The 27,479-nt window shown below is 32.9% G+C and overlaps 1 protein-coding gene across 1 annotated transcript; it reads right to left on the reverse strand.

The window, feature by feature from the left end:
- Positions 1-1,656: 1,656 nt before the first annotated feature.
- On the reverse strand, positions 1,657-27,479 carry LOC128170845 (multiple epidermal growth factor-like domains protein 10). The gene is made up of 16 exons (XM_052836599.1): positions 27,394-27,479; positions 22,623-22,859; positions 14,704-14,949; positions 14,432-14,572; positions 13,754-13,891; positions 13,265-13,402; positions 12,869-13,009; positions 12,601-12,741; positions 10,910-11,050; positions 10,430-10,567; positions 10,166-10,306; positions 4,678-4,818; positions 4,111-4,248; positions 3,774-3,908; positions 3,449-3,554; positions 1,657-1,791 (listed from the first exon to the last, which is right to left on the reverse strand). Exons 1-16 carry the CDS (start codon positions 27,467-27,469, stop codon positions 1,773-1,775), a joined length of 2,217 nt encoding a protein of 738 aa, XP_052692559.1. The 5' UTR covers positions 27,470-27,479; the 3' UTR covers positions 1,657-1,772.

The raw sequence follows: 27,479 nt of genomic DNA on the forward strand, positions 1-27,479 counted from the left end.
TAGTTCAATTTGCCATAAAAATTCATCAAATAAAGCATTCATATAGGGTGTTAATTACTTTCTTATCAATCTTTAGTGCCTTGAGGACAGAAATCAAGGAAAATTAAATTAGTCATCATAAAACTGTTCTTTATTCATGGTACTAGGCAATATCATTGAAGCTTCAATTTCTGAAGATAACAAAGAAATTTCAGTGGTAGTGTTAACAGGGACCCACATAGGGCAAACTTAGTTTAGGAAGACTTTATTTCAAATTCTCCCTCACAGAAAAAAAAGGAGAAATTTGAGAAATCGGGTAGACTTCCATTCTTTGACAATGGCATAATGCTAATGATAATACATGTATACACATATTCAACCTTAAAGGGTACCTGCAGTGCCGGTCAAATTTTGATATAATGGAGATCTATATCTAAAAACATCATCCTGAAAAAAATTTTAAAATCCTTTAAAAAGAAATCTGACTGTAATAAAATAATTACGAATACAAATTTCTAAATCCACAACACTTAAAATAACTATATAGGTCAACACATCAGACCTATATCAATCATTTTGGCTGAAAAATCGAATTTCATTTGTATAGATTTGTAAAGAAATTTCCCTCCTGTTGACCTCATGACGTCACTTCCACTGAAGCCTCGTTATCGCCTAATTCTGTTTTCTCTTGATTAGATTTCCCAAAGCAGGTAAAAATAGCCACTTTGAAGCGGCGTAACTCCGTTATTTTTGCATCGATTTCGATGCTGTTTTTTACATTATATTTTGGTAAATAAACACTTTGACATAAGTTTCACATCGGCTGGGCTGCAGGTAACTTTTCAATTTAAATTGGATTAGAAGCAAGTCAATTAAAATAAACAACTCCTAAAATCTTATCCAATTTATTAGGTGTATTTATACATTTGGTAGATGAAATGTTTTGTAACTGTGTTGGCGAAATGACAAAACAAATCAGACTATGTGTTTCAGTGTTTTTTTTTGAGGTATTAGTCCAACCCTTTGACCTAATTACAACCGTGGTATAGGCCTAGTTGGATCTGTTTACTTTTAAGGGTAACTGTAGACAAACGGTTTTATGATTATTTTAGAATTAACTTGACATCGGTCGTAATTTTCAGTGCACTGTATGTGGTTGCATCAACCGAATTCATAACCTCTAAAGATAAGACAGTCGCTAGTTATTAATCACAACAGAGGTTAACTTAGGCTATGAAAATGTCTTTTGAATTAGATAATTAAGTTACCAACCACAAAGCGTGTACTTATATTTACATAAACTTGTATTTAGCCCAAGTAACCCCCTTGGTTGGTCACTTGGTAGATGTGTTAGATAAAATATCGTTTTCACTGACAGAGACAAGCATTTATTCTGAGCGTTTGTTTACATTGATTCCATAATAGAGAAAACCGATAATGCTAAGATATGAACAATCCGGAAAAATAACGATAAAAAAGTTTTATGCAGCGATAATTTTACTGATGCGGCGGTGCCTGAGAAACAAATCATTAATTTTTTTTGGCCATATCATGTGACATTTATTTATAGATGAAGTCTGTCGTCGCTGGGCTAAAAATAAACACTCACAAGCACACGAACAAAACAAATGCTAAAGCGCAAATATATATTATAATTATATAACCCTGGTTACAAATATAATTTTATAGTAAAAATACAATAAAAATTGGAAATTAAAGTTGCTTTATTTAGTTGTCAGACCTTGTTCTGGAATCGCCTGCAATTGCACACAGTTCTCCTTCTTTTTATTCTTTTAAGAAGGTTGTCTTTTTCTAAAAAAAACATTTAGGTAAATACATTTAATCAGATTTTCTTTAAAATTTTACTAAAGCAATTGTATATTGTGCTAGATTAATATTTAGAAACTTAAAAGTCTACGTATGGAACCCCCCCCCCAACAAAAAACAAAATTAAACAATAACTAAAAATAAAAAAAAACCCAGAATGATGTAACAAGTTGCATGATTTCTATTTTTGAGTTAAGTTAAAATCGTGTCCTTCTATAGAAGGAAATCAGTACATCTATTGTGATAAATCAATTTTGTGAATTGTAAAATTTTTTCTTAAGGTATAACATGCATAAAAATGTAAGTGCACATATAAATCCGTGTGAATTATTGCCTCACATAACTATTAGAAATTCCGGTCCTATTTACGTTGATATTTTGGATTACAGTTTTTCTAACATTAACTAAATGGATTTTGTGCGAACAAAATGTAAAATGCATCGTGCAAAAGAGCAAAAGTTTTAAATTTATAATGTGTCTCTACTATTGTATAGAACCATATTTCAAGAGTATATTCAAATTTATTATACTGTCATGTTAAATACTGAAATCTGATTGCTTTAGACACAGTTGATAATCTGTTCTATTACCCTCAGCGTTATCAACACATTTGGCAACGAGTAACACAACGAATTGTTACATGCGCATAAATTATGCACGTACGGTTCGCCATAGAATTAACGTCATTCCTATATAAAAGCAGTAAAGTTTTCTTTGAAATTAAGACATTCAGTATAATAAAATAGATAGTGCCTGTTTGGGAGGGTAAGAGTTGAATTTAACACCCCTTGAAACCCATTGTCAACCTTCGCTTCGCGTCGGTTGACAATGGTTTACTCAGGCTGTCAATTTCAATGCTTACCCTCCCAAGCAGGCACCATTTATATAATGTTAAAATATTAAAAAAAAAAAATAAAAGTTGGATCAGTCATGGCCTGAGTGGTCCTCCTTCTTTGCTTTATCAAAATCATTTTAAAATAATGTGTAATGATAGTTGGAATATTGACTTTTTAAAACTGCCAGATTTTAAAAAAACAATTACGATCTTTTTTTCGCTGTTTTGCCAAAGTAGGAAATTAAACCGAGCACCACCATGTAAACTCTAATAAAGATAAGTTTTAAATCATTCTGAAAAAAAACCCAACTTTTTGCCAAACTTTTTTTTGGAAATTTGTGTACATTTATTTCAATCTAAAGTGAAATGCGATATATGAATCTTATAAGGGTGTCTCAAATTGAACTTCTAGTTTTCATAAAAGAAAATTATTCAAATAATTCCACCATTCAAACGAATATTTAATTTCTCCTTCAATTGTTCAATGTTGAAGCCTGTTCAGACTTTAGCTCCACAAGGTTTAATGGTGTAAAAGGATAAATGTTTTCCGAGGTTTGGATGCTTTGTTTTGCTATATCAATCTAACACGTTGTTATCAAAGGTCATGTTATGTGCTTGGACTAAATGCAAACGGTTTTAATTTTTCAACTTCGGTTATTGAATGTAATTATATACTAGTATCCTAAAACTAACTGGAATAAAAAGATACGAGTTGAATAGCAAGCACCTTTCAGTGCTGACACAAAAAACATTCATAACTTAGAAACATGTATACAATTGATTAAAATTATGAAAATGAAATGCTACCTTAAGATGACAACAACTACGATGACTGTTATCAGCACAACAGTGGCGACGACAGGGGCGGCGATGACTGCGGCATCAGGTGTGTTATGTAAATTCTGTATTCTTTCTGCATGAAATATCAATTGAAAATTACATTGAAGGTGTTTTACAGATCCTGCTTTAATTAAAACTAATACATATCACACGGCACATAGTGTATTAAATCTATACACATCGATTTTTTGTCTTAATATTCCTTTTGGTACTGACATTGTAAGTGATTCATAATTTTCATTAGTAATTAAACTTACAGCTCCGGGTTGGCTATTTTTATATTATACCTTACCATGACAATTATCTCCTGTGAAACCTTCCTGACAGCCACCTAAACAATTTCCATCAGTTAAGGAACAATTGCCAGCCCCGAGACAACGTCCACATGCTTTATCACAGTTTGAACCGTACGATCCAACATCGCAAGCTTTAAAAAAACAAATCCAAAGCTATCTTTGTACGTTTAAAGTCACAATTTTATAACTGTTCTTTTTGGTAGATCGACGTTTAAATTAAATTTTATTTCGTATTTTAATGTATATTTTTCTTTAAAAACTAAAGCGAGGAGAAATTTGACAATCTAAAGGATGTGCACATTCTAAGTAGTTTTTTCTCTCAAATGTTCTTACTTTTGTTACAATGTTGATTTTCCCATCCAGGAGCACAATTAACGCATGCTCCGTTTCTCCTGTCACAAGTGTCATTTTTCTCACAGTTTCCACTGCAGTTATACATGCAATTGATTCCAAATGTACCATTTCGACAAGCTGGAATTAAGTTAATAAAGCAAAATTAATATTCTATCGATGAATGATGTCTAAACGTATGAGGCGAAACCTACTTGGTTGCAACATATAAGTTGATTTTCTAATCTAAATCAATTTCATTGTATAACACAATTAATTCACAACGTCACACATGACCTGCACGCAAAAGTTATCTATCCGCTTTACGTTATATCTAAAAAATTTTTATATCATGATGTTGTTTATAAGAGAAATATGTTTTATTTTTGAAACTTAGTTCCAGAAATTGAAATAATAAAGAATAATCTAATACTAATCAGTTTATTAACATAGCCTGCTTAACGTTTCATAGCATTATATAAAATAGAGTTAAATCAAAGTCATATATATAATATATACTAAAGACATGATATTCAATGTATGAATTCATGGTATGAAAATCTTACATACGTTTATCACACTTGTCTGTGGTCTGCCATCCAGGTTTACATCCTTTAGGGCACGTGCCATTAATGTGGTTACAAGTCACTGCATTAAGACAGGCCCCACATTGGTACGTACAATTCTCTCCATAAGTTCCATTATTGCATTCTACATTAAATAAAAAAACACCCTAACATATGAAAATACTTTTTATTGGTTCACTTTCTAATCTCAATCATTTTCATTGTATAACACAATAAATTAACTACGTCACACATGACCTGCACGCAAAAGTTATCCATCCGCTTTACGTTATATCTAATTTCTAAGTATCATAAGTATCAGAATGTTGTTTGTAAGAGAAATATGTTTTATTTTTGAAACTTGTTTCCTGAAATTGAAATAATAAAAAATAATCTAATACTCATCAGTTTATTAACATAGCCTGCTTAAAGTTTAATAGCATTATATAAAATAGAGTTAAATCAAAGTCCAATCGCAGCTTCTCGGACCTTTACAGCATGCTCGGAAAAACATCTCGAATGTATAAACATCACCGGATGTTAGAATTTTATACAAAATGGAGTCGCTTCCCATTTAAAATAAGTATCGGCTAGACAGCCTCGTGTGTCGCTTTTGTGGTATATTTTACGGTATATCATTGATTTAAACGAAGTCTTAATAGATCTTAAAATGTGTGGTATTTATATTAAATTTTACTGAACTTTGACCCGTGCGTACACGGGTTGACATTGCATTTGATATCGTACATTTACGAAATAGATACATCAACACACCGTATCGTTGACATTTATATAACCAAGCTGTAAGCCTGCAATAATGCTTTTAATTTCATTCCACTCTGCTTAAAATAGTTAGAATAACCTAACTGTGTCTCGCCACAGTTTATATGTGTGGTATTTATAATAAATTTTACTAGACTTTGACCCATGCGTGCACGGCTTGACATTGCATATGATATCGGACATTTAAGAAATAGATACATCAACAGACTGTATTGTTGACATTTACATAACCAAGCTTTAAGCCTGCAATAATGCTTTTAATTTCATTACACTCTGCTTAAATTAGTTAGAATAACCCAACTGTGTCTTGCCTCAGTTAAAAGGCCTCCCATATATACCCGTAATGTAGCAAACAATTGCAGATTCGCTCCGAAACGATTTTAGAGAAAATTAATGGAGCTGCATTGAAAATAATAGTTAAATTATTCATAACAAGCTATTTTGATGCTGTTAATATCTTTCATCTAAAAATTTACTTCATATTAATGAAAAATTCAACACTTTTTCACCAACGTTTTTTACTCGCTTCGAAAATATACACCATGTTGACATTCGAAACTCTAGGGATTTTTCATATTAGAGTTATTTCCCGTATTTTCTTTAATGAACAGAATATATGAAAAAATTTCAATGAAAATTTACATGTATTTGAGTTTATCCATGCACATGTGATATTGTGGAAACATAAACAACAGAGCATCCCGTGATTTAACGTAAATATAATGCGCATGCGCAAGATTGTAAAATAAAAAAAATCCCGATCGTTGATTATTAACTAGTAAAAACTAGTTTGAAAAATAAAAATAAAAACAAATTGGTAATCTTCAAGTACCACTGATGTTTAAAATGTAACAAAAGACAGTACTCTTTCAATTTCTCGGTATTAAAGACCAAAAATTCGAGTCTATTATTTTAATATAGTGGTATATATAAAAGGGGGGGGGGGGTTGTCATGGACGCTTAAGTAATACATTCGAGGTGTTTTTCTGAGCCTGTCGGAAAGGCCCGAGAAGTTGCGATTGATCAAAGTCACATACTAAATACATAAAATTCAATATATGAATTCATGGTATGAAAATCTTACATACGTTTATCACACTTGTCTGTGTTCTGCCATCCAGGTTTACATCCCTTAGGGCACGTGCCATTAACGTGGTTACAAGTCACTGCATTAAGACATTCCCCACATTGGTACGTACAATTCTCTCCATAAGTTCCATTATTGCATTCTACATCAAATAAAAAAAAACGTAACATATGAAAATACTTTTTATTGGTTCCATGATTTCGTTTGTAGATTTGTTTTTCTTTTATCTTTCCGACAACAAAGTGATGCATTCAATAGCTTACTTTCATCACACTTTGCATTTTGATAACCGGAAGCGCATCTGCTACAGTTTCCGGAGATAGGGTCACAAGTGTCGTTGTTGTAACAGTGATAGCTACATCGGTTCTGACAGTTTTGTCCGTATTCATAAGTACTGCATTCTAATAACACATTTGTTAAAATGAGCATTATTTTCTGATTGGAACCAGCATGTGAATTTTACAATTTTAAAACAAACAAACGTTTCTGGGTTTTTTTTATAGGATTTGAAAGTACACTGAAAAAAATACTCATAAAAAAATTGTGAAATTCATACACAATGTCGTCTATTTGAAATAAATCATATATATATATATATATATTAATCGTTTCGGTTTGATACATATGTATCATTAAATTGAGGTTCTATCTTAAACATACTTGTTATGCAAAGACCCCCTTTAAATCCCTCTTTGCATCCATCTGTACAGGTACCGTTGACATTGTTACATGTCTTATCATCTATACAGTTTCCACATGTCTTGGTGCAATTATCTCCATAATGTCCGGCCGTACAAGCTACAATCAAATATATCCGATAATTTGTGGTAAAGAAAAAAATAAAAATAATTGATATACATTTCTTTCTTTCTTTATTTCCTCCAAATTGAAATTATCATAACATATTTTGAAAAATACAAACATATAGACAATTGTAGGAAAAACGAGATAATGTAGGTCTACTGGGATGCGATGATCCAGTACATATAATACGTAAACCGACAAGTTTACAGGTGTATACACTCTATAAGGCAATACCAAAATATAAAATATTCTTTTTTATATAACACTGTAATCCTGTGACATTGATGTGTATAGACAGGCTGTCACCTGTGACATTCTATAATAACATGTTGCTGCATCCCTACTTATGCAGAAATTAAGAAGATGCCAACTATATCTCAAATGTTCTTACTTTTGTTACAATGTTGATTTTCCCATCCAGGAGCACAACCAACGCATGTTCCGTTTCTCCTGTCACAAGTGTCATTTTTCTCACAGTTTCCACTGCAGTTATACATGCAATTAAATCCAAATGTACCATTTCGACAAGCTGGAATTGTGTTAATAAGGCAAAATTAATATTCTATCGATGAATGATGTCTAAACATATGAGGCAAAACCTACTTGGTCGCAACATATAAGTTGATTTTCTAATCGAAATCATCTTCATTGTATAAAACAATTAATTAACTACGTCACACATGACCTGCACGAAAAAGTTATCCATCCGCTTTACGTAATAGCTATCTTTTTAATATCATAATGTTGTTTATAAGAGAAATATGTTCTGGTTTTGGAACTTAGTTCCAGAAATTGAAATAATAAAGAGTTGAATCAAAGTCATATATATATATATATATATATATATATATATATATATATATATATATATATATATATATATATATATACTAAAAACATAAAATTCAATATATGAATTCATGGTATGAAAATCTTACATACGTTTATCACACTTGTCTGTGTTCTGCCATCCAGGTTTACATCCCTTAGGGCACGTTCCATTAACGTGGTTACAAGTCACTGCATTAAGACATTCCCCACATTGGTACGTACAATTCTCTCCATAAGTTCCATTATTGCATTCTACATTAAATAAAAAAAAACCCGTAACATATGAAAATACTTTTTATTGGTTCCATTTGGTTCACTTTCTAATCTTAATCATTTTCATTGTATAACACAATTAATTAACTACGTCACACATGACCTGCACGCAAAAGTTATCCATCCGCTTTACGTTATATCTATTTTTTAAGTATCATAAGTATCAGAATGTTGTTTATAAGAGAAATATGTTTTATTTTTTAAACTTGGTTCCAGAAATTGAAATAATAAAAATTTATCTAATACTCATCTGTTTATTAACATAGCCTGCTTAAAGTTTAATAGCATTATATAAAATAGAGTTAAATCAAAGTCCAATCGCAGCTTCTCGAACATTTACAGCAGGTTCGGAAAAACACCTCGAATGTATAAACATCACTGGATGTTAGATTTTTATACAAAATGGAGTTGCTTCCCATTCAAAATAAGTAACGGCTAGACAGCCTCGTGTGTCGCTTTTGTGGTATATTTTACGGTAAATCATTGATTTAAACGAAGTCTTAATAGATCTTAAAATGTGTGGTATTTATATTAAGTTTTACTAGACTTTGACCCGTGCGTGCATGTGTTGACATTGCATTTGATATCGGACATTTACGAAATAGATACATCAACACACCGTATCGTTGACATTTACATAACCAAGCTTTAAGCCTGCAATAATGCTTTTAATTTCATTACACTCTGCTTAAAATAGTTAGAATAACCTAACTGTGTCTCGCCACAATTTATATGTGTGGTAGTTATATTAAATTTTACTAGACTTTGACCCATGCGTGCACGGCTTGACATTGCATATGATATCGGACATTAAAGAAATAGATACATCAACACACTTTATTGTTGACATTTACATAACCAAGCTTTAAGCCTGCAATAATGCTTTTAATTTCATTACACTCTGCTTAAATTAGTTAGAATAACCCAACTGTGTCTTGCCACAGTTAAAAGGCCTCCCATATATACCCGTAATGTAGCAAACAATTGCAGATTCGCTCCGAAACGATTTTAGAAAAAGTTAATGAAGCTGCATTGAAAATAATAGTTAAATTATTCATAACAAACTATTTTGATGCTGTTAATATCTTTCATCTAAAAATTTAATTCATATTAATGAAAAATTCAACACTTTTTCACAAACGTTTTTTACTCGCTTTGAATATATACACCATGTTGACATTCGAAACTCTATGGATTTTTCATATTAGAGTTATTTCCCGTATTTCCTTTAATGAACAGAATATATGAAAAAATTTCAATGAAAATTTACATGTATTTGAGTTTATCCATGCAAATGTGATATTGTGGAAACATAAACTACAGAGCATCCCGTGATTTAACGTAAATATAATGCGCATGCGCAAGATTGTAAAATTAATAAAATGGAGATCGTTGATTATTAAATAGTAAAGCTTGATTGAAAAAAAAAATAAAAACAAATTGGTAATTTTCAAGTACCACTGATGTATAAAATGTAACAAAAGACAGTACTCTTTCGATTTCTCGGTATTAAAGACCAAATATTCGAGTCTATTATTTTAATATTGTAGTATATATAAAAGGGGGGAGGGGGTTGTCATGGACGCTTAAGTAATACATTCGAGGTGTTTTTCCGAGCCTGTCGGAAAGGCCCGAGAAGTTGCGATTGATCAAAGTCATATACTAAATACATAAAATTCAATATATGAATTCATGATATGAAAATCCTACATACGTTTATCACACTTGTCTGTGTTCTGCCATCCAGGTTTACATCCCTTAGGGCACGTTCCATTAACGTGGTTACAAGTCACTGCATTAAGACATTCCCCACATTGGTACGTACAATTCTCTCCATAAGTTCCATTATTGCATTCTACATTAAATAAAAAAAAACCCGTAACATATGAAATACTTTTTTATTGGTTCCATGATTTCGTTTGTAGATTTGTTTTTCTTTAATCTTTCCGACAACAAAGTGATGCATTCAATAGCTTACTTTCATCACACTTTGCATTTTGATAACCGGAAGCGCATCTGCTACAGTTTCCGAAGATAGGGTCACAAGTGTCGTTGTTGTAACAGTGATAGCTACATCGGTTCTGACAGTTTTGTCCGTATTCATAAGTACTGCATTCTAATAATACATTTGTTAAAATGAGCATTATTTTCTGATTGGAACCAGCATGTGAATTTTACAATTTTAAAATAAATAAACGTTTCTGGTTTTTTTATAGGATTTGAAAGTACACTGAAACAAATGATTATAAAAAAATTGTGAAATTCATTCACAATGTCGTCTATTTAAAATAAATTATATTAATCGTTTTAAGTTTGATACATATGTATCATTAAATTGTGGTTCTATCTTAAACATACTTGTTATGCAATGATCCCCTTTGAATCAAAGTCATATATATATATATACTAAAAACATAAAATTCAATATATGAATTCCTGGTATGAAAATCCTACATACGTTTATCACACTTGTCTGTGTTCTGCCATCCAGGTTTACATCCCTTAGGGCACGTTCCATTAACGTGGTTACAAGTCACTGCATTAAGACATTCCCCACATTGGTACGTACAATTCTCTCCATAAGTTCCATTATTGCATTCTACATTAAATAAAAAAAAACACCCTCGCATATGAAAATACTTTTTATTGGTTCCATTTGGTTGACTTTCTAATCTAAATCATTTTCATTGTATAACACAATTAATTAACTACGTCACACATGACCTGCACGCAAAAGTTATCCATCCGCTTTACGTTATATCTATTTTTTAAGTATCATAAGTATCAGAATGTTGTTTATAAGAGAAATATGTTTTATTTTTGAAACTTGGTTCCAGAAATTGAAATAATAAAGAATAATCTAATACTCATCAGTTTATTAACATAGCCTGCTTAAAATTGCATAGCATTATATAAAATAGAGTTAAATCAAAGTCCAATCGCAGTTTCTCGAACCTTTCCGACAGGCTCGGAAAAACACCTCGAATGTATCAACATCACTTGATATTAGAATATTATACAAAATGGAGTCGCTTCCCATTAAAAATAAGTATCGGCTAGACAGCCTCTCGTGTGTCACTTTTGTGGTATATTTTAGGGTATATCATTGATTTAAACGAAGTCTTAATAGATCTTAAAATATATGGTAATTATATCTAATTTTACAAGACTTTGACCCATGCGTGCACGGGTTGGCATTGCATATGATATCGGACATTTACGAAATAGATACATCAACACACCGTATTTGAAATTTACATAACCAAGCTTTAAACCTGCAATAATGCTTTTAATTTCATTACACTCTGCTTAAATTAGTTAGAATAACCCGACTGTGTCTTGCGACAATTAAAATGCCTCCCATATATACCCGTAATGTAGCAAACAATTGCAGATTCGCTCCGAAAAGATTTAAGAGAAAATTAATGAAGCGGCATTGAAAATAACAGTTAAATTATTCATAACAAACCATTTTGAGGCTGTTGATATCTTTCATCGAAAAAAATTCATATTAATGAAAAATTAAACACTTTTTTTAACACTTAAACACCACCGTTTTTTTACTAGCTTCGAATTTATACACCATGTTGACATTCGAAACTCTCGGGATTGTTCATATCAGAGTTATCTCCCGTATTTCCTTTGATGAACAGAATATATAAAAAAATTTCAATGAAGATTTACTTGTATTTCATTTTATTCATGCAAATGTGATATTGTGGAAACATAAACTACAGAGCATCCCGTGGTTAAGCGTTAATGTAATGCGCATGCGCAAGATTGTAAAATAAAAAAAACCAAGATGTTTTCCTGATTTTTTCAAGGCATTTTCGTTGATTATTAATTAGTAAAGCTTGATTGAGAAAAAATAAAAACAAATTGGTAATCTTCAAGTACCAATGATGTTAAAAATATATAATACAAGACAGTACTCTTTCGATTTCTCGGTATTAAAGACCAAAATTTTGAGTCTATTTTTTAATATAGTAGTATAAATAAAATGAGGGGTTGTCATGGACGCTTAAGTAATACATTTAAGGTGTTTTTCCGAGCCTGTCTGATATGCCCCAGAAGTTCTGATTGATCAAAGTCATATACTAAATACATAAAATTCAATATATGAAATCATGGTAAGAAAATCCTACATACGTTTATCACACTTTTCTGTGTTCTGCCATCCAGGTTTACATCCCTTAGGGCACGTGCCATTAACGTGGTTACAAGTCACTGCATCAAGACATTTCCCACATTGGTACGTACAATTCTCTCCATAAGTTCCATTATTGCATTCTACATTAAACAAAAAAACACCAACCGTAACATGTGAAAATACCTTTTTATTGGTTCCATGATTTCGTTTGTTCATTTGTTCTTCTTTTATCTTTCCGACAACAAAGTGATGCTTTCAATAGCTTACTTTCATCACACTTTGCATTTCGATAACCGGAAGCGCATCTGCTACAGTTTCCGAAGATAGGGTCACAAGTGTCGTTGTTGTAACAGTGATAGCTACATCGGTTCTGACAGTTTTGTCCGTATTCAAAAGACTCACTGCAATCTAATAATACATTTGTTAAAATGAGCATTATTTTCTGGTTGGAACCAGCATGTGAAATTTACAATTTTAAAACAAACAAACGTTTCTGGTTTTTTTGTAGGATTTGAAAGTACACTGAAAAAAATAATTATAAAAAAATTGTGAAATTCTTTCATAATGTTGTCTATTTGAAATAAATTATATGTGATTATGTATATTAGTCGTTTCAGTTTGATACATATGTATCATTAAATTGAGGTTCTATCTTAAACATACTTGTTATGCAAAGATCCCCTTTAAACCCCTCTTTGCATCCATCTGTACAGGTACCGTTGACATTGTTACATGTCTTATCATCTAAACAGTTTCCACATGTCTTGGTGCAATTATCTCCATAATGTCCGGCCGTACAAGCTACAATCAAATTAATGGATAATTTGCGGTAAAGAGAAAAAAAAATGAAAATAATTGATATACAAAAAAAACCCTATCAAAAACAAGAGGCAAAGCAATGATTAATGTCATATTTATACATGTACCTGCATTTTAACGTTTTAAGATTTTTACAGACGCATTAGGAATGTCATAGGCAAGCACCGAGTTGTATTCAATATCTTTGATAAGTTTAATACAAATGTTACGTGCGTCCGATCCTAATCGACGTAAAATTAGAAACCTATTAAGATTTTCATTTATCATCACAATTAATCCAACCAAAAAGAGTTCACAGCACAAACAATAAACACAGAAGTATGGCCGTCTTACGTATGACACAATTGGGCATTTGATATCCAGGTTTACACCCATGCAGGCACTCTCCAGATGAACGGTCACAAGTTTTATTTTGACAGTACGAACTGCAATTAAGACTACAGTTAGATCCGTATGATCCAAATCTACATTCTACAAGGAAAATTGATATAAAAAAAACCAAATTAATCTTTATGTACGAAAAAGAGTTATGTACAAATACAAAATTTTTGAAAATTTTAGTAAGTACTCAATTCAAAATCATCACATTTTCATTTTGCCTCTTTATGCATTATGCCGGAGAGAATTCAATGTTTGCGCACAATAACCTATAATAAAACATTAAAAACAATTGATTTAGGTCTGGCGTATTTGACAGATAGAACAATGATATTTAAATGCTTATTTTGTACAAAACAGGCATATTTGTCCTGCTATCATAAAAAAAGTATCATTTAAAATTAACATAACTTGAAATTTAATGCTGTTTTATTTCAAAACTTTCATTGACTTGTGTTCTTTAATAAAAATTAAAAGCTATGAAAGTTGAAACTCTCAATGAATGAAACATTGACCTTTGAAAGCAGTGAAATTAAACTTGTTAAATAGCATTTAGTGATGGAATTTTGACTGAAACTTCCATTTAATTGACTGATTTCTGATGAATACAAAGTAATACTTTGCCAGACTTACCATCACATATTGGTGGACGCAAACCCGGAAGTGCACACCCATTATCATCACATTCCCCTGTGTCAATATCACAGGTTTCACTATTATTACAATGGCCGCATGTTTTTGAGCAGTTAACGCCATATGATCCTGTATTACAACCTAGATAAAATATTTGTAATCTGTTTCTTGGATTCAATTCTTTCAAGTACACATACTGTTTCACAACAACATGCAATATTTGATATTTTATACAATGGCTGTCAATAGAGTATTAAAACCTTTCGTCTTACCGAAAATCTCTACTTCGCATATTTCCAAAATTGGAGCACTATTTCTCGAGTCTCTTCCATGCGGCTGATAAAACCATATATATCTTGTTGTTCTCTTACAGTCTTCCTGAATGATAGTTTGCGACATTGGTGAGCTATCATGAGTGAAACACACATCTGTTGAATTACCAGGAAATACGTCTGATGTGTTTGATACACGAATACTGTACCCTCGCAAACGTATTGTGCTCGTATGTGGATGGCCTCCTAACAATGACATAACATGTGATTATTTTTCTTAAATAGACAAACATGTTTTCTTGACTTGTTGCAGGTCCAAATATATAAAAAAAAATCCCACTTAGTGGTATCTTAAAGGCGCATGGTCACGATTTTGGTCAAAAATTATTTTTTCGATTTAAATGTTTACAATGCTTCAGTAAGACATTTTAATGGGCAACCAAAATTTAATTGTCATTTGTTGGGTTATAAGCGAGTTACAGAGCTGACAATTCGTCGCTATGAAAACAAAGCTTTTGTTTACATTTTGAATGTTGAAGTGAACATTCCAGTTTTAGACCTCAAATGAATAAGTTAATTGTTAGTAACTGTTTATTTATGCTTAAAATGAATAAAAAGATAGACAAATCAGCTTAAAAAAGATTTTTTTTACTGGTATAATGAACCTATGTAAACAAAAACAGGGCACGAGCCTTGTTTACATGACGAAGAATTGTGAGCCCTGTATCTTACTTAAAACTCATTGACTGGCACCCAAGTTTCATATGATCAATAGAAATGCATTCCTATAGCATTGTAAATAATAAACATAGGTAATCACAGATTAAAAAGCTCACCGAGACGAGACATCACCCTTATGAGACATCACCCTTATGAGACCACCTTTATCATGTTAAATGAAAATCATACTTTATGATCTTGGATATTCATGGATTCTGTTTTGACACAATATCGTATATCATCTGTTAAAAAATTGTATGATAATCATATGTTCATATGTTAATCAATACAATAATATAAAATCAAATATTGCATCCTATCATATTTACAATATATATCATATAATACAATAAAATACCATAATAAACAATGATGAGATATGATATTGTAACGTATGGTATGACATTGTATTGTGTTATACGTTATTGTATTTGATCACTTAATACAATATCATAATATATAAAACAATATAGTATTATATTACAATATCATATTACATAATACATCATAACATTGAAACATATGATATTATATTGTATAATATAGAATGATATTGTATGATACTGTATCTTTTTGGAAACATAATATGATATTGTATCACATGATACAATATAATTTGATACAATATTGTATCATATCAAATGATACAATATTATGTGATAAAGTAAAATATATAATTTTACAAAACAAATGTTGACTGTGTTTTCGGGCAACATTGATTTTATTAGCCCCCTTGGGACGAAAATAATATAATATTATATATCTGATTTCAATTACTTTCTTAAATTTTGGTTTGTTTCTTCATATAACAAAACAAATGTTGACTGTGTTTTCGGGCAACATTGATTATATATAATATATATAACATATATGATACAATGTTGTATCAAATTATATTGTATCATATGATACAATATCATATTATGTTTCCAAAAAGATACAGTATCATACAATATCATTCTATATTATACAATATAATATCATATGTTTCAATGTTATGATGTATTATGTAATATGATATTGTAATATATTACTATATCGCGTCGGGCAATATTTCGTCCCTCGGGGGCTAATATAATCAATGTTGCCCTCAACCCCAGTCAATATTTGTATTGTTAAACAAACCAAAATATAAGAAAGTAATTAATAACAGATCGCCGTAATTTTCTCGGCTCCACAAAGAATTCAAGAATTCAATTTTGTGCACAGTTCATTTCCAAAATATCCTCAGCATCAAACGGTCACTGGTGATATTCCGCCGACCGTAAGAATTAACATACAGATGTTGTACCTGATTTTACTTCACAGTAATTCGCAAATCCTTATATATCCGTTATGATAGCAAACCATCGGATTGCGCGTCCGTTGTTTACTTGCCTTGACTGACTGTCTATTATGACGTCCCCTTGTTTTGGAGTCGCGAAGAGTTATTTACGTCATCGTTTACGAATCAACTAATCAGAGGCGATTATTTGAAATAGAGGGAATGTTCTCTTGATATTATTCCTAGACGGTCAATATTAAAAAAATATTGACCGATCAATATTTTTCGGACGAGCTAATATTACAGTTATTGACTATTTGTCTATATAGAGTTATATAGTGAGAATATACTACTGAATATAACAAAACATTATATTATACATATTGTATCATATGATACAATAATATATTTTACAATATCATACAATACAATTTCATGTGATGTGATAATAAATCATATTATAAACCAATATCATATCATACAATATCGTATGATACGATATTATATAATATAACAGTATCATATTATACAATTTCATGTGATATAATTCTATACACAGACACTAATATCATATTATACAATATCGTATGATACAATATTATAGAATATACAATATTGCATCATAGGATATAATATTATATTTTGCAATATCTTATGTAATAGTAACATGTGATAAAATAATAAATTAATAAACCAATATATTATTATACAATATTGTATCATAATATACAATACAATACATAACGATATCATGTTACAATATCATAAAATAAAAAAAAAAAAATGATTCAATATTATATTGTATCATATTAAAGAATTTTGTTTCATACCATACAATACTATATCATAGGAAATCATGTTATATCATTTATCAACAAACACATCTATCTATCGAGCAGGTTTGAGTGAGGTGGGAGATTTCTTTAGCATCCTTGATAATGGAGATCACGCTCTGCATCTGAAGCAACCTCTCCGTTTCATTTATAATATAGTTAAATCAACTATGCAAGCTATCATCTATAAAACATGTGACCTGTTCCAAAAAAACTAAACCTCATCCAGCATCCGAAACCTATGGCTCAGATTCAGCATTCAAGCCTGTCAGGTGCATCAGTATACATAAGACGCATCTCCATGCAAGTTTGGTGAAGTTCAGACCAGTAATAACTAAGATATTATCATCAGAGGGCACTAGCAATTAAAACCTTAACCTGCTCCAGCATCCGCAACCTAATAAGGCTAATATTCAACATCCATGCTTGTCAGGTGCATCTGTATCATAAGACACACCATCCATTCAAGTTTGGTGAAGTTAGGACCTGTATTAACTAAGATATATTTTTTAGCATCCTTGATAATGGAGATCAAGCTCTACATCTGAAGCTTCCTCTGTGATTCATTCATATTGCAGTTAAATCAACTATGCAAGTTTGAAATAGTGCTATTATCTATTAAACATGTGACCTGTTCCAAAAAACTTAACCATATCCAGCATCTGAAACCTATGGCTCAGACTCAGCATTCAAGCCCGTCAGGTGCATCAGTATAATAAAACGCACCATCCATGGAAGTCTGGTGTAGTTAGGACAAGTAATAACTAAGATATGATCATCAGAGGGCACCTGTTTCAAAAACTTTAACCAGCTCTAAAAACCTTAACCTCCCCCAGCATCCGAAACCTATGGCTCAGATTCAGCATTCAAGCCTGTCTGGTGCATCAGTATCATAAGACGCACCATCCATGAAAGTCTGGTGAAGTTAGGACAAGTAGTAACTAAGATATAATCATCAGAGGGCACCTGCAACAAAAACTTTAACCAGCTCTAAAAACCATAACCTCCTTCAGCATCTGTAACCTATTGCTCAGATTCAGCACCCAAGCCTGTCTGGTGCATCAGTATCATAAGACACACCATCCATGAAAGTTTGGTGAAGTACGGACCAGCAGTAACTTTGATATTGCTATCAAAGGGCACCTGCAACAAAAACTTTAACCTGCTCCAAAAACCTTAACCTCCACCAGCATCCGAAACCTATGGCTCAGATTCAGCATTCAAGCCTGTCTGGTGCATCAGTATCATAAGACACACCATCCATGCAAGTTTGGTGAAGTACGGACCTGCAGTATCTTAGATATTGCTATCAAAGGGCACCTGCAACAAAAACTTTAACCTGGTCCAACAACCTTAACCTCCTCCAGCATCTGAAATTTAGGACTCAAATTCAGCATCCAAGTCTTTCAAGTCCATAAGTAGGTCGAGATGCATCATCCATGCAATTTGGTGAAGATAGGACAAGTAATAGCTTAGATACAGGACCTGCAACAAAAACTTTAACCAGGTCCGGACGCCGACGCCGACACCGACGCCGACGCCGAGGGTATAGCATAAGCTCCCCCTGACTTCGTCTCGGTGAGCTAAAAAGAGAAAAATAAAATTTGACCAAAATCGTGACCATGTCCTTTTAATGGATAGTCGAGAATAAAGAAAATGATATAATAATATTAGTGGTCACTCCTACGAAATGCTAGAGAAGTCGTACCATGGAAAAGTCGTACCCTGGAGAACCCGTGCCGTGGAACACTCATACCCTTGTAATAGGTTATGAGTTCTCAATAAGCGCACGAGCTGAGGACACAAAATATTCCTGCGACTAAAAGCAAATCAGATATGGTTTGTAAACTGTTACATTAGCATTATCGCATATTAAAAAGAACTTGTACGAAACTCGCACGATTCAGAGCGACCGCTGAGCAATGTATACATATTGAATCTTGCGGTATATCTTGCGTCTACATGCAATTGTTGTACATTGTAATAAAGTGTTGTTAGACAATGCGATAGAATCGCACGAAAGACAAAATGATCGGACGACTGAACGTGTGCCAACGCGATTGGACGATCGCCGCTTGTGCGATCAAACTTTTCATCGTACGAATGCTAGTAGGAGTCAGAGGGGTACCTGATATGCCATGCTATGGTGTACATGTATGTTGTAAAATATATGATTGAACTGAATTTATATATACCACCCATTTTCGATGCTAAATGCAAGAGAAGATGTACCGCCCAAGAAGATGACAAATGCAACAGCCAAAATCAATGTCAATTGTAGCCGGAAAGAGATCATTTATACTTATACGGTGTATACTGATAAAGGGAAGTATTCGCCCCCGCTCTTTTTGTCAGATAGTGGATTAAGACGGCGAATTTCAAAGTCTCATATTTGAGAGATTTAGCAGACTCACGGATACGCGTACTTGTACGTGTAGGTTAAAAGTTAGAAGTACACATAACAGCTCTCATTACTTTTCTTGTTTAGCAGTGGTAACGTGTACCTGTACGTGTAAATGTTTTAAATGTAATTTATATATTTATTTCTTTTAATAGTATTAATAATCATGTTAATAGTCGAAAACTGAAGGTCGCGAGTGTTATTCTTAATCAACACCATATATATGTATGATTTTTCAATAACAGATAATTAAGAGTCATTGCATGTTTTGCGAAAATTGATCAGTGTAATAAAACCTCTACAACACAATACGTTTTAGTGACAGTTTCTTGATATCAGTAGTCGCATTAAATATTAAAACTTTACAAAGATAATCACACTTGTTCATATTAATAAATAACAAGTAAATATATATGCCACAAGTTCCACCTTACGTGTACTTTGCAATCTACACATATGTTTATTCATTCTCATTACAAAAATTGATGACGTTATGCACATAGTTTCCTTTCTACACGTACATTTACGTGTACACGTTGGTTTGCTTAACCTCTCTATTATCTCTCCTTACCACAGCATTGTTAAAGCGAATTTAAGAAAATACGAAACCGTAAGTAGAAGCGAAAATAACCCTGTATCCAGTATTTACTAGTGGCAAAGCATGAAAACTAAAACCGACAAATCTTGCAACGATAGTAAAACGTTGCAAGATCACATGAAACATAAAACCGTCTTATGGTCGCACAAAACACGCATAAACTGCTGCGATTTATCTTACGAACTTTAACAATCGTGCATCGCCCTTGTGAGTACACAAAACGTTGTAAAATGTTCGTACTAAGGTTCGTGCGTTACATTACAATAATTTGGACCGCATTCGGTTGCGTCCGAATAGTGTCAATGTCCACTTTTTAGAGGAGACTTGATGCGACCACCAAAAAATGCATGGAACGAATGCGAAAGCTTGTGCGAAGCCAAAACATTATGCTGATAAACATCGATATGTTGTACACAGGTGTTCAAGAAAGTAAAAGTCATCCCTGCGAATGTGTGTTCGGGATATTTTCTTTGTCGTTGTTAAGTATGTAATAAATCCAAAGGTGCTCGAAAGAAAGTTTACGAGACTTCACCGAGATTTGTTCAGTTCCTATGAAATTTCGAGCGGAAGTTTTAGTGTTCGGATAATATTCTCAAAGTACGTAGGTACAGCTGTACTGGTCTTTTTTCATATCATATCCTACTTTGATTTATGTTAAAAAATGAAAATCTATTAAGATATATGTCTTATTTCATCATCTAGAGGTAATTTAAACTAAACGATGATATTCAGAACAGAGTTATCGTTTGTGTTCAACCAAGCTACACGTGGTTGAAAGTATAAGCACTGGTTTGCTTAAAAAATCAAAGCCATGTTTAATGCTTTTGGTGTGCAATACCATGCTTTCAAAAAAAGAGTGGTTGTCTTTTTGGTATAAAAACTTAGTATATTAAGCTATTTTCAAGGAACATTCTGCATAAAATATTATAGTCTGTTTCACTATTGATGCTATTACTAGGTCAGGCGCGGATCAAACATTTATCTTACAGGGGGGACCGCTACTAATCATGTTAATTGTTGCAGATCAGAAAAAAAAACTATAATTTCGATTGTCATATTTATTTTTAGAGCTCGTTTTATCCTCTAATTAATAAAGATAAAGTTTAAAATCAAAAAACGTCTGGATTTTATATTTGACTACAAGTACCTATAGATTCTATGAAATAGAATATAAACACGAGGCAGGATTTTTACTGCAAAACTAGAAGGGTAAAATAAAACCACGTGGTCTAAATTTAAATGACAACAACATTCGCAGGTAAAGGAACAACAAAAAGTTGTGTACTGCACATTCTTGTCAACCTGTGACACACAAATATATACTGTTTATGAGCGTATACGAGTCTATTGGATATACACTTGACTTTCCTGTTTTATGTGTTTAACGTGAGTAGACATTATATCGCATGTACTTTAAGTATACATAATGACTTTTATTAAAGTATATTCTCGTTAAAATAGAACCCAGTGTGAGATTTAAACCAAAGAGAATTGCAAGAACTTTTGTAAAACGCACCATTCTCTCTCTCTCTCTCTCTCTCTCTCTCTCTCTCTCTCTCTCTCTCTCTCTCTTTCTCTCTCTCTATCTCTCTCTCCAAGTCAAAGGTTTAATAACTAAATAAAATACCTCCAGGAATGATTTAAACGAACAAATTAATGGACGTTTGAAATCATACATTAAACCTTAATCTTAATTTTATACTAGAACCTAATTCAACTTAACGTGATGCATATGTGAAATGAATTCTTGCCTTTGCTACAATAAATATACTTTTGAATTAAATCTAGGTTTTAGAAACTTGCAAAGTCGTTTACTGTATACCACAATCTACTTGTATACGTAAATTGATATACATGTTATTCATTAGTATTAACAGGAAAATTTACATTCCCCTATGGTACGACCAGTACCCGGATACGGTTTCCCTTAGAGAACCCGTATCAGTAGGATACGGGTACCTGTCCTCAAGGGTACACATTCTCCTCATACCCTCTAATTTATGACCTACTTTGTCGAAAAATAAAAAATAAAAAAAGGAAAGTTCAAAACTATTTGGTTAAACGTGATAATGAATAAAGATATTTCAATAAGGTGATACTTACTGTCATTCCTGTACCAGAATTTCACAGACTTGATACTTCTTACGATTTGTAGATCGATTCGTAGCCATGCCTCTCTGATACCTGACTCATCAGCTGTGTGTAAGCAGGCTAATATTTTTTGACTGAAGTTTCCATCCACGGTCCTGTTTGAGAAGTAAGGGTATAGCCCGGATGATAAATTGGAAACATGAGTCTTACTACTCTCAGCCTCTGTTACACCAGGAACTACAAACTGTACTGAAAAGACATTGAATATCATTATTAAAAAAGAAATTTCAACGTGTCATGTACATACTGTATAGATCTGGTAATGAAAATATATATAAAAAAAGTGTTTAAATAAATTCTTTTTACTCTGTCCCGAGTTTTTGCTTCCACCACTTTTTGCTTGATATTGCGTTAATCATAAATATCTTTGTGCTCAAACTACGTTCATTCACTAATATGAAAAATGTCCAGATTATCTGTTTTGAAGAGCCCCCTCTACCGCTTCAAGTTACAACACCCCCCCCCCAAAAAAAAAAGTCTACGGGGATTTGGCATTGCATCAGCCACTAATAAGCCCGGATGATAATGTTGAAAAACTGCGCAAGGTATCCAGAGTACTTCCGAATGGAGGAAAGATGTAAACATTTCCCGTTATGAATCTTCGTAAGAAATTTGTTTTCGTTCTTGTGAACTTTTATGAGTGGAAAATGATAACTGTTCAATGAAGATATCTTGGATGTATTCCCTTTTATCGATTTCAACTGTATTTATTTTAGGTGCGTGCGTGAGAGCATGATGTGGATGTACATGTATTATGTTTCATGAATAATCTATTCGTGAATGATTTAATTCGTTATATTCTTCACTGGCGACGAGGATGCAACGTTTTAAGGATTTAAAATGTTAGCCGTGTCCATGTGCTTCCGTGCGAAATTATTTGTATCGACATGGACCTTGAACTGTTACTGTCTTTTTAAACTTTGTAAACTTTGTAAACTTTTTATAATGAACTGTGAACTGTGGCTGATTACTAAATGTTCAAAAATTGTGAATGTAACATGTTTTTCAGAAATATTGGACAGTAATCTTATTAAGAAATTGAAATCTGATTATTAATATTTTTTTCAGTATAACAGTTAAATCTTGGAAAAGGGGGGGGGGGGGGGTATTGTAGTTATATTTATATGATCTAAGGGAAGTAACTGTTTGTGTATGAATGTATGAGTATGATGTGAGTAACAGTAATGGTTCTTTGTGTGCGTTGTTTGAGAGTATTATTCGGGGATATAATCACGGGAAAATAGCCATGCTGAGTATATGTGCGTGCGTGAGAGCATGATGTGGATGTATATACATGCATAATGTTTCATGATTAAAACTATTCGTGAATGACTTAAATAATTCGTTATATTCTTCAACATGCAATGACACAATTAAAGAGCAAGCATAAATTATTATGGTTTAGGGATGAGGATCTCAAATGTTATCAATATACAGTTTATCATCATTTTCTTTTTTATAAGGGGGGGGGGGGGGGTGGGGGGGTGGGGTAAAGACAACACCGGGGGGGGGGGGGGGGGGGGTTATGTACTTAATATACCATTTGATGCATCATAATGACATAAGATGATATTTTGTATTTTCTTGTTTCATGGGGTCAGAACAATCCCATAGGGTCATGGCCTACATTGTATTTGATGCATTAAATATAATACATTTAGAAAGAAAGACTCCTTCCTTCCTATTATAACTCATATAAAAGTGATAAGTCTCTACACTTTCTTATACATGTAATACACAAATTTAATATGAAATTGTTACAGGGTCAATGTGGGGTCAACTCAATAGTGTAAGTCTGACAGACAAATCAAAAAATAACTTTTGCAATTGAAATGACGAAAACTTTACAAATGCCATAGGATAGGTAACGATGATAAGCTTATTTTAAAAATATTATTACTTATTAGGTTAGTTACTGACTCACTACGGAAATATATTGGGTTGATCAATCTCATAGATGGCGAGGCGAAGCCGAGCCTTCTATGAGATTGATCAACCCAATATATTTCCGTAGTGAGTCAGTAACTAACCTAATAAGTGTTTTGTTTTCTCGAGGACTATCAAGCGACATATTTATTCACAAATAGCGATGATCTACGCAAAGCCATGTACAAGATGCCTTACATCTCGTCCATTTTAACTCATTTTATTTAAACTCTTCAAAATTTTCAATCTCACCTTTCAAATACTCTTTCAAAATCTTTGCTTCACCCATGTTTACTAACAATGTTTTGTTGCTATTCAGTTTTAAATGTTTTCTCCCTTTCCTCTGCAGAGATTTGAACAAATTTCGACGCTGCTATTTTGTTCTGCTCCAGACAAAACAATGTGACGTCAATATTCTAAGGGCAACTACTCTAATTTTAAAGAATTTCAAAGGGCAACTACTCCAAATACTTTAAGAACTAACGGCATGCAGTTTATGTATAAAATACTATGAAATGTCGAAATGAGTAAGCGAAGCGTCGACCAATGACGGCCATATTGCCTAATATTATTTCTCACAGAACAAATATAGAGATATATGAGGCAATCACGTGCTATGTTTAAACCAATGAAAATGTGACATTTCAGTCCAAGGGAAAACAATAAAAGATATTGATAGAGTATGCTAGCAAAGAGAGGTCACTTATTCAGAAAGTGAAAGTAATACTTTGTATACGTCGTACATACTGGTGCATGTCTCATGGTATTGTGATTCTAATATGTTTTACGGTGCTACCGTTCTGGCGAGCGCAGCAAGAATTACACATACCTTGCATCATTGTCAACTTATAGTTTTATTTAGGTATCAACGAACGTCAAAGAATTTTTGAGAGAGTATTGTTCTACAATAAGTATGCCAAAGGTACTAATTTGAATGGTTAGGATACGTACAGTGCAACCCCCTTCCCACAGAGAGAGAGAGAGCCCGGTACCTGTTTGTAGGTGTGTAATTTCCCACTTTTAAATTCAATGGTCTGACTATATGCAATATCTACATAATTTTTTTAACTGTTTATTTTTTCATTTTATTCTTTTTTATTTATTTCAAAATATCCTATTGTTTATTTCCTCCCTACTTATGCATGCACAATTAGCTTAAAAATGGATCGATATGACAGTAAAGTATGGCTCTTGCTAATATATATACATAAAATCTCTATATTGAAAAAAATTAAAAACAAATCATACGTCAATGGGGCAGGTATCGCAGTCTATACTGAAATAGCTAGTACACGCATTACAGATGTTTGATCCACCTCTAAATTTATCGCGGGAAATATAGCGCGAGTGCACTGTGACGTCATCCATGACTTTATTCGTCTTTGTTTACGTTTCTCGACTCAATATGGAGGTATGGAAGCATGTAACAAATCTTTTGAGTCTCGCCAGAGCATATGCGGTACTCAAAACGTGTTTTCAAACTTTAAGTCACTGTAAATTACGAGTTAAAAGTCGGCCATTTTTGGCATAGCACCACGGGTGAAAACATTAGAGAGCATTATGGGACGTAGACAAAAAATTTTGTTTGATGAACTGTAGGTTTAGCTCGTTCTTTTTCCCGCGCACACTGGTTCTTAGAGCTCGCTTCGCTCGCCGGCGCTACGCGCCGGCGAGCTGCGCTCGCTATAATACTCACTGACCATGTATTATGCTTACCTGTATTGGTCAACATCATAATGATAATCCAATAAGAGCACAATTTGAATCCCTTTAGCTGATCATCACAAAAGAAATGTTTACGCACGTTAACTATAACCCTTTTCTGCATATGGAAAACTTATACATGTATGTATACACCACATGAAACCCATCTAAGCGAAGAGCTGGGTAAAACCAATACCCGCTAATGAGACTTGTAGACCTGTGTTGTGTACGTAACTTCAGACAAAGATCAGTTATTTGTAACATGCATGCATTTTTATGACCTATTCTTCAAAACCCCGATCACTATTTAATGAAGTAAATAACAGCTATAAGGTGGTGCAGGACACATGCACGTTGTGATGTATTCTTCCTATTGAAATAAACAATAAAGTATAAATATAATATTTTCCCCAAAAATAATGAAGCGCAATGGGTTAAATCAATTACATGTCTGTAAGGGCATTGGAGTCCGAGGTGTATTTTTGGTAATTTTAGTACTGATATAAATAAATTGTCATTGGGGGGGGGGGGGGTCTGGACCCCTCACTCCCACCCCTTCTCTAAATCCATGCCCACGATTATCTACATGTAGGCACACAGCAGCAAATCTAAAGCCAGCAGCCGCCGCGGAGAGAGGGCATAATTTTATTTTGGTTTGTAATAATTATATACACCATTATACTTTCTATGACATGGCGTTAAGATTTTTGATTAACTTGAAATGCACATGCAAACAGTTGAACCTCAAATTGCACATAATATGCTGCTCATGTGTATTACCATATGGGAAGGGATCTCATCCTTCAGTTATGAAAATTACAATTTTAAATGTTTAATATTACCCTAACTTGCACGTGGCCTTCATTTTTAATTAAACTAGTACAAAACAGTGTTATTTAGGGGCAAACACTTGGTGCGGGTATTACTGTCTAATGACAGCATCTAGTTTCGATTTACAGTCTTCACATGAATGACCTACATTCTGGGCTTCCGTAACCAAGACAAGTAAATACATTTAAAACAACCATGTCTTTTTTGCATCCTGATCGAAATAGAAATAATCTAAAATATCATGGTAAAAAATAATACTTACAATAACTCAGTACGGACATGCTATTAAGCAGAAGAAGAATCACAACACATTGAGCAACTTTCGTGGCCGTGGCCATGTTTTGCCAC

This window comes from Crassostrea angulata, chromosome 2, assembly GCF_025612915.1.
Source record: "Crassostrea angulata isolate pt1a10 chromosome 2, ASM2561291v2, whole genome shotgun sequence".
Classification (NCBI taxonomy): domain Eukaryota; kingdom Metazoa; phylum Mollusca; class Bivalvia; order Ostreida; family Ostreidae; genus Magallana; species Magallana angulata.

What these genes read in the sequence shown, in the direction of transcription:
- LOC128170845 (XM_052836599.1), bottom strand. Translation starts at nt 27,469, where the DNA reads ATGGCCACGGCCACGAAAGTTGCTCAATGTGTTGTGATTCTTCTTCTG. An exon ending in CACAGACAAGTGTGATAAAC is followed by an intron (nt 4,249 to 4,677) that starts GTATGTAAGATT and finishes ACTTAATTCCAG; the next exon opens with CTTGTCGAAATGGTACATTT. An exon ending in CACAGGAGATAATTGTCATG is followed by an intron (nt 3,555 to 3,773) that starts GTAAGGTATAAT and finishes TATTTCATGCAG; the next exon opens with AAAGAATACAGAATTTACAT.